Raw genomic sequence first — 9,274 nt, forward strand, 5'->3', positions numbered from 1 at the left:
ATGTAGGTTTCATAATTTATTTTTCCTTTCATATTTTCTTCATTCATAAACAAATGAAGAAACTAAAAATTTAATTTTTTTTTTTTTGTTAATATTAGCCTTATGGAAATGTAATAAAATTTTAGTTTTTACATCTTTTTAGTGCAAGAGTCATCAATTAATTTCCTAAATCAGTTTTTGCTCTAACTTTTATAAGTTTGGCATATTGATTTAAAAGAATGACGGAGTTTTTAAAAAAATAATTAGAAAAGTTTTAATGGAAATAAAGAGAAAAAAAGGAAATCATTTAATTATTTAATTCTAAAAGATAATTTGCTCAATTTTAATATTAATAAAATATTTTGCTAAGATTGACGGACAAGATATTAATTGAGTAATTGAGGTAGTTAACTATCTCAATTTTTTATAAAGAGAATAACACAAGTTTTATCCACGTGAAAAGCAGTTTGCTGGGAGAGCGCTATTTTGCTCATGGTAGGGAATTATATTTAGCTTGAAAAGAACGTAATTTTGCCAATTTGATGTAAGAAAAATATCTTGTTCTACTGCTATTCACGTGTATATGTGACCAAGAAAATTTCAGAAATTCTCCAGAGTCACATGTTATGTTTGTTTGATTTTTCCATGTCTGGGTGTGTTTTCCAATTGAAAGTTCTGCAATGACTATCCTTATTCCCGCCACCTGGTTTCCTTCTCTTTCAAAACCCCAACGTTCATTTCCTCCACTGAAAACAAGGCCCATCTTTACCTGCTCTGCTTTTAAACAAATACGCAACAGCAGTGTACAATACCCAAATCCACAAATAACCCAATACTCTACCATATCGGGTGCATTTCCTTGTGAAGAAGACACTCTTCTCTTCAGCAACTGGCCTAAGCTCCTAAAGATTTCAATTGGCTCAAGAGATTTCTTGTTGGGTCAGGCAATTCATGCTTATTTAGTTAAATCAGGCTTTCAAGGTGATCCATTTGAAAGGAATAATCTTGTCAACCTTTATGTAAAATTTAGTAGATTGGATTTAGCACAAAAGGTGTATGAAGGAATGCTTGTTAGAAACACAATTACTTGGACTTCACTAATAAAGGGGTATTTGGATGATAATGAATTTGAATCTGCACTTAATATTGCCTCTGAAATGCATAAATCTGGAGAGGCGCTAAATGAGCATACTTGTAGTGTAATTCTGCAAGCATGTAGCTCTCCGGATTATCGGATATTTGGGCAACAGTTTCATTGTTTTGTTATAAAATGTGGGTTTGATGAGAATGTTGTTGTTGGAACTTCGTTGATTGCCATGTACACAAGAAGTAAATTGTTTGGTGATGCAGAGAAAGTGTTTGATAGCATGGCTTGTAAAGATGTTCGGTGTTTCAATTTTATGATTTTAGAGTATGCTAGGGCTGGAAATGGGGAAAAGGCTATACGAGTTTTCATAAATATGCTAAATGCTGGTCTCCAGCCAAACGATTATACATTCACTAACATCATTAGCGCGTGCGATGGGGATCTGGGTATAGAGGAAGGTGAGCAATTTCTGGGGCTTTCTTTTAAGTACGGTTTTCTGAATGAAACTTCAATTGGAAATGCAATTATTAACATGTATGGAAAGAAGGGAATGGCTAGAGAGGCTGAGAGAATGTTTTCTGCAATGACTGACAGGAATCTGATCTCATGGACTGCGCTTATATCTGGCTACACAAGGAGCGGGGATGGGAAAAAAGCTGTTGATACATTCATGGAGTTGCATTTGTGTGGTGTTAACTTCGACTCTAGTTTGTTAACTACCATTCTTGATGGCTGCTCGGAGTGCAGAAACTTGGAATTGGGACTTCAAATTCATGGACTTGTGATAAAGCTTGGTTATGCCTGTGCTGTTAATATTGGGACAGCTTTAGTAGATTTATATGCTAAATGTGGTAACCTAATGTCTGCAAGAATGGTTTTTGATGGTCTTTCCAGTAAGAGAATTGCTTCTTTCAATGCCATTCTGGCAGGGTTTATGGAAAATAGCAGAGATGGTGAAGAAGACCCCATTGTTTTGTTTAATCACTTTAGATTAGATGGTATTAAACCAGATATGGTGACTTTTTCACGACTCCTTAGTTTATCAGCTAATCACAGTACATTAGGAAGAGGAAGATGTTATCATGCTTATGCTATTAAGACTGGATTTGAAGCTGATTTGTCTGTGGCTAATGCTGTGATTACAATGTATGCCAAATGTGGAAGCATTGAAGAAGCTCATCGAATGTTTAATGTTATGAATGACCATGATTCCATATCTTGGAATGCTATGATTTCTGCTTATGCTCTTCATGGCCAAGGTGCAAAGGTTCTGTTGCTATTTGAAGAAATGATAAAAAAAGAATTCGCTCCCGATGAGATCACGATATTGTCCATTCTTCAGGCTTGCACTTACTCTGGTCTATTTAGAGATGGAATAAGCTTATTCAATGTAATGGAGCCAAAATATGGAATTAAACCGTTACTTGAGCATTATGCTTGTATGGTTGATCTTTTGGGTCGGGCTGGCCACCTGTCAGAAGCAATGGATATAATTAACAAAAGCCCTTTTTCAAAGTCAACCCTGCTTTGGAGGACTTTGGTCAACGTTTGCAAGTTATGCGGTGATCGGAATTTTGGAAAGTTGGCTTCAAAATATTTACTTGAGTTGTCACCTGTTGAGGCTGGATCTTACATACTTGTTTCAAATATGTATGCTGGAGAAAGAATGTTAGATGAGGCAGCAAAGGTTAGAACAGTTATGAATGACTTAAAGTTAAGTAAAGAAGCAGGTACTAGCTGGATTGAGATAGATGACAAGGTGCATCATTTTGTAGCAAGTGGCAAAGATCATCCAGAAAGTAATGAAATTTATGCGGAATTGGATCTATTAAGGGATGACATGAGATGGAGATATGATGTAGCTAATTTTAATCTGATTTGGAGTCTTTTATAATAAAAAGAGAAGAATATTTGTGCTTCGGAGTATTTGTAATTCATTTCCAACCCACTGTTTGGTATGGTGTGTGCTCTTCAAGTACTTTTTTTTTGTGCTTAAAGAACTAATTTAATGATTCTCTTTTGGACCAACTAGTCAGATTATGGGTCAAGAATAGAAGTAGAGGACAACATCGTCGAGAAAACTTCCCATCGTAGTAACACTTTTCAAATGCAGAAATAAATGCCAATTAGTCCAGATTATGTTTCGTGCTAATTTGTTAACTTGAGAAAAGGCAAGCACTGTACTGCAGTTGTCTATATTGCGATTCTGTTTCACCATTTGAGAGATAAGGTGGCAAAAAAACAGAAAAAAAAAAGTCAATGTCTCAGATGTATTTATTTACGTGCAGTGGTCCATTGTGGGCTAAAAATTCTGTATTCACTATTGTCGTAGAAGTAATGATAACTTGTATCACTGTGCTCAAGTACAACAAAAGGATATTTGAAAGCTGTGCATACTAAAGGGTGCAGCTTGAAGCATTATTGCTTGGTATATTTGGCATTCTGGCCTCAATCATATGCAAGCGTGGAAGTCTCAAAACTGCAAGGCACTTGTTTGAATGGTTTTGTGCCTTCAACTGTTCTGAACAAAACAGAAATATTCATGGAAATAAAACTGGCAAATCCACCCTGTTTTAGTACCAACTTACATCTGTGCAGTCACTAATTGAGTCTCCTTTCCCATTTGATGTATTAAATAACCACAGGCCGATCTATTTATCATCAAGGTCCACTAATTTGTCTGCCATCATCCTAGTGGTTTTTGTTGTATAAGAAGTATATCATTAGCTTTTCAAGTTCTTTTAGTACCTTCATTTGCATAAAATAATAAGGTTGGATTCTTCATAGATCTCAATTTTCACCAAGATAATAATATCTTCTCGTTTCTGACTTTGTGATGTATAACACTGCAGGATTTCCACTCAAGACTAAATAAGGGAGCTTCTTAGCCCAATAACATTGTACTTACGTGCATCAATGGTCATTATTGGGAGATAGTGAGCAGGTACTGAGATTTCTAAAATGATGCATGTCAATTAAAAATATCATAGTCCAACCTTTTTCTTCTAATTGGGAGACAATGGATCGTAAATCACGGTCTTTAAAGACTTATAGCATGCCTTTCACTGTGTATATCTTCGTTACTTTAAGACTGAAGGCGACACTTAATGTGAAAGTCCTTTCATAATTGTAAAAAATATATAGCTTTGAAGTTCCGATTTCTTGCAGTTGATAGATTGAAACATATTTTTTCAGATTTTTGGTGCTTAAAGATACTGTAATCAATTTTCATTTGAACAACACATAATCCTTGGGATTTTATCTTTACTAGCCAATTCTCTATGGTGTTTGATCTATCTATTGTGTATAATGTATATCACACATTCATCTTAGAAGGCCTGCATTTCTGTCTTTTAGACTAATTTATCATAACCTGTATGTTTATGGACAGGGTCTATTACCCTGAAACAAGGAAGGAAATGATATGTGGGTGATTACTTCTTGTTAAGAATGCTGAAAAGCTCTTCGGTGCATTTTGCTTTTATTTTTTGAATGAAGACTGGGAATGTCGTCTTCTTGGTATTCTTCTTCCTTTTGCCAACCAAGTTGTGGTCACTTTTACTGTGATGGTTGTTATTAACCCAGAAAGTTTTCGGTTTTTTCTTCTTTTCTTTTATCAATAATAATGCATCATTGTCTATTTTCAAAGTTCTTTAAACATTTTCATTATATCATATCTGTATATGAGAATGATGCTATGAAAGCATAATTGATGTCCAAATAAGACTGACACAGAAATGACTATAATCCCATAACAAAATTCCAAGTTTTGGGATATAATTGATGATATTGATAGAGACAGTTTATATATATAACTATGTGATTGATTGGAAGTAATGACCAAAATATTAAATTGTGCATGCAACTTGGCAGAAATAATTTGATTCTTGTCCTCTAGCATGTGATCTTCCATTGGTTCCTTGCCATAGTGAACTTATAATTGCAAAAACCGCATCTCCACTTCCTTGAACACATTCACATGAAGATAGTGCATACATATAAAACAACATTCTATACCACTTGTAGATGCACCAAACTGAACACATCTTAATTATCTTTAAACAAGTATTGGCATTAATTTAAGCACCAAAAGTTTCTTTCAATAAGAAGCAGTATAACTGTACAAGACAAAATAGTTGTTCCACCACTTTCACCAACAAACACTAACTAAAACACACTTGAAACTTCAAACACTCAAACAGTAACATTCCTTAGTTTTTGAGTGCAATTCCTCACTGCCCCATTTCATACATGGGTTTCCTATAGTTCAAAAGATGTAGGAACCCTAATAGTTTGGGACAATTATTTTTGTCCACCATTCTATTTTTTTTTTTTTTTTTTTTTTGTCTTTTTAAGTAAAATATGTTCTATATGATTATAGTAGATTATACTGTATAGTACTATAAGGTTCAAAAGAAGGACCTTTTAGCAGGAGCTCTTCCAACAGCTCTCATCAAATTGGCTATTTCAAGAACTCTAGCAACTTTTGTTCCTCTTTTAGCCTCAGCTGATGCCCTTCTATCCTCTGCTTTCTTGTGTGCTTTTGCTACTTCATTCTGCATCTTCTCTAGTGCTCTTGCTCTTTTCTCTTCCAGCTTCCTCTAAATAAATCAAGCTCATATAAGTTAGAACAAAAAAGAGAGTGTTAAAAACAGAGACAACATTAATTTTCTAGTTGATACAAGAAAAAAAAAAGAAAAGAAGGAGAAGAAGAAGAAACAGTAAAAGACATATACATGCTTTAGATATAAGCCGATATGAAAATGCCTTATCAATTGTAAAGGTATAATTCTCATATGTACTTTTCTGTCTTGAGTAGTGCTTGAAGCATGAAAATACTTTTCTTGTTGAAAGTTAGTTATTATCTTTTGTGGAAGCAATAATTACTGAAATTGAAACTTGAGCTAAAATTAGCTCACTAACTATCAATAGATAAAATACAAATCCAAGAAACTCCATTATTTGATCATAAACTAGTGGACTATATTAACTCTTGTCATATAGGTAAAGTATCAAAGTAACTTCACCTACATCATCAAGACTCTCTCTAATCAATATGGTTCAAAAAATTCAACAAAGAAATTATGATTGTTATCTGTTTCTCAATTGAGTAATTAATTAACAAGTCCTTAGTATAATCATGAAAAAATCTGCATGAGAAGGGAAACATATTAACTTTGGATCATCAATTCAAAAATTGATTAACAGGCAAATTAATAAATAATTAATCTACTAGACTAATAATTAATTTCTTTCTATACATACCTCAACTTTCTTCATCCAAGAAGAAGACTTTTGCACTTGCTCACTTTCCCAGCCATTAATTATGGCATCCTCTCTTTTGAACCTATTATTGATCTTAGCAATCTTTGCGTTTTGCCATGCAGATATCTTGGTTTCTATCTCTTCTTTCTTCACTCTCTGCACTGACACATCAGCACCACCACCACCAACAACAACCACCTGATTGGACCCAACCCTTCTTGAGCTTGAGCTGGGTTCTGGGTCCAAGGGGCGAGTATCAGGCACAATAGCCAAAGGGTTAGTCTCTTCAGGAACTTCATCTTCTCCGATCCTAGCCAACAGGTTGTTTAAGTTACTATCTTCATTATGATCAGAACCGCTATTGTTGTTGTTCATGCTAGTTCCTATTGCAGAACCAGCAAGAACCAAAGCATTGAACTCTCTACTCATGGAGGTGAAGTTCTCACTTGCAGCCCCTTCACTACTCATGGATATTGAGCGATGGCTACCCGTTTCCCAACGGCCTCGAGGCACCGAAGGCGGCGGGGGTGGGGTTAAGGCATGGATATCGCGGATATCTTCATGTTCTTGGTCGTGATCGGTTTCTCCATGGCTTGTGGAGGTGCTGGTGGTAGGTCTTTGAGCACTTAACATAGAGAAAGAGTATTTCTTTCTGGTTTTATTAAGTTGATTATTATGTGTGCAAGAAGTGGACAAGATAGTGATGAAGGAGAAGTGGGATTTTGTTAGTGAGAAAAAAGAGTTAAAGATTGGGATATCGTTATGGTCTTGGTTATGAGTGGTAATAATTTAGCAACATGAACCACAAACATAATTCTTTGGAATAAGCTTTAATTCCAAAATTATAAAGGTCCATAAATGGCCCTATAGGATTCAAGGTTTATTTTTGCCCCTTCTATTTTTTCTTCTTTTGGATTTTTTTTTAATGACTTTTCAAAGTGCTATTTGTGTTAGTCCTCATAGTTTCCATATTTTGTTTGTATTCCTCTTATTTTACTTTATTTTATAATTGTGTATAGGTTTAAATTGAAACAAAAATATATTTAATTACAATTTCTCTGGCTTAATGAGTCTAGTCAAGTCTAGACACAATATTTATTCAATGAATTATTAAATTTTAATTTGATAAAATTTGCTAATTTATGAATTCTTAAATAAGTTTAGCCTAAACAAACAAGGTATTGGTTGAGGTAGTAAGCAACTTCAACTTTTTTAAAGGTAAAAACACAAGTTCAATCGTCGAGAAAGGTAATTTTTGCACTTTTTCGCTCTCTTGGTTATAAAAAAAAAAAAAAAAGGTTTAGCCTAAGATAGATTAAGATGTTTTATTCTAAATTTGGGTCTAGCCTATCTAGACCTAGCTAATATGGAGTTTAGAAATTTATTTAAATCTTACTCATAACAATAAAGTATATATAAAATATTAATGTTTTATTAATTAGGTGAATTTGACATAGCTTGAAATAAAATCCCTAACTAACTAAATTTAAAATTCTTTACTCGAATTAGATTGAATTGGGAGGTTTTTAGAGCCATGAATATATTTATATATTTATTGCAAATATCATTTATAGATTGTAATTTTTTCTTTTAGAGATTATAATCTTTTTACGACTTTCAAAAATAGTATTTTATAATAATTTTTTAAGTAACGTTTAGAGTTTTGATCAGCCAAAACACTAATGCTATTTTTTATAGTGGTCAGGTAACATACCGTTGGAATTAAGTTTTAAATGTTAAGGTAGCATTTTATGAAAAGTTAATTCATATAAGGTTTAGATTTTCAGTTTCATAAAAAGCTAAATAAAAGCTAATAACTAAATGCTACTAAAATAGCTAATTTTGCCGAATAAACCCTTAAGTTACACATTTATGTTTTAAAAAACATCGAGTTTAAACTTTTACAGAAAAAAAGCTACCTCATATTCAATAATTTATCTAATAAAATAAGATTAGAGGATATTTTAAGAAATAATATATTAAAGAAAAATATCCTTAGCAATGAATATCATAAACATAAATAAATTACTATATCATTTATAAATGACTTAAAGAATCTTTTTTTTTCTTCTTTTTAATTCTTTTGAATGTGACATATCTCATGATGTAACCCTAAATCCAACAATTAATTGTTAGGTTGATCTAAAAATCTAACATAAAATTTCACTTTTTCTATTTTTGTTTCCCTAATAATCTATAGATATTAGATCATCTAACCCTTACTATCAAAGTTAGAGAAATGCTTTTTTTTTTTTTTTACATTACCCATATGAGGCCTCATCTAAGATGTAACTAAATCTATTAGAGTTGATATTTAGTTGAGCTACTAACCTAAAAAGTGATTCCTTGAAAAGGGCTACTTTCAAATTGCTAAATTTATAATTATTAAATAAGTATTGGGGATGAATTGCTAAATTTAGTTTATTTTAGGTCACAATTTTAAATTCGGGAAATTATGAGGACGTTTATGCAAAAGATAGACTTTTCCCATTTTGGTGAGTAAGTGTCGGCCATAAAGTTAATTGGCTTGACCCCACCAGGATTAGGTCAGTGGTGGTGAACCAGTACACACGCGTCGTAGGGTATCAATCAAGTTTCTGTAGAGGGTGGACACGTGGCAAAACTTCAGTCCGATAAGGACTCGTCACTGGGACCTACATATGTTCCTTCCATGCAAACGCTGGCCTAATCCACTATATTTTTGCCACGTGTTTTTGGATTTTCCTTTCCGCTCGCTCTCTAATCCTCTTGGGTTTGCAAGATGCCCACGTCTCACATGATAAATTAATGTTATCTTAGAGATGTCATTAATCAACTATAATACGCGGTTTAGTGATTAGAGAATAAAAATCAAACCTTCACAATGTTTTCTTTTTTTTTTTTTTTTTTTCTTTTTCTACTTTTATGATGACTAATCTTTTTATGACTTTTATATTAGCACAT

General features: G+C 33.2%; 2 protein-coding genes across 2 annotated transcripts; one reads left to right on the forward strand and one right to left on the reverse strand.

Moving 5' to 3' along the window:
- The first annotated feature begins 424 nt into the window (after positions 1 to 424).
- Positions 425 to 2,985, forward strand: LOC105645210 (pentatricopeptide repeat-containing protein At5g27110). Its single transcript, XM_012230746.4, has one exon. It carries the CDS (start codon positions 660 to 662, stop codon positions 2,958 to 2,960), a length of 2,301 nt encoding a protein of 766 aa, XP_012086136.1. The 5' UTR covers positions 425 to 659; the 3' UTR covers positions 2,961 to 2,985.
- A 2,132-nt stretch (positions 2,986 to 5,117) lies between these two features.
- On the reverse strand, positions 5,118 to 7,152 carry LOC105645209 (remorin 4.1). Its single transcript, XM_037641094.2, has 2 exons — positions 6,332 to 7,152; positions 5,118 to 5,667 (listed from the first exon to the last, which is right to left on the reverse strand). Exons 1-2 carry the CDS (start codon positions 6,962 to 6,964, stop codon positions 5,476 to 5,478), a joined length of 825 nt encoding a protein of 274 aa, XP_037497022.2. The 5' UTR covers positions 6,965 to 7,152; the 3' UTR covers positions 5,118 to 5,475.
- Positions 7,153 to 9,274: the final 2,122 nt, after the last annotated feature.

Source organism: Jatropha curcas, chromosome 2, assembly GCF_041381405.1.
Source record: "Jatropha curcas cultivar XTBG-Jc1 chromosome 2, XTBG_Jcur_1.0, whole genome shotgun sequence".
Lineage (NCBI taxonomy): Eukaryota > Viridiplantae > Streptophyta > Magnoliopsida > Malpighiales > Euphorbiaceae > Jatropha > Jatropha curcas.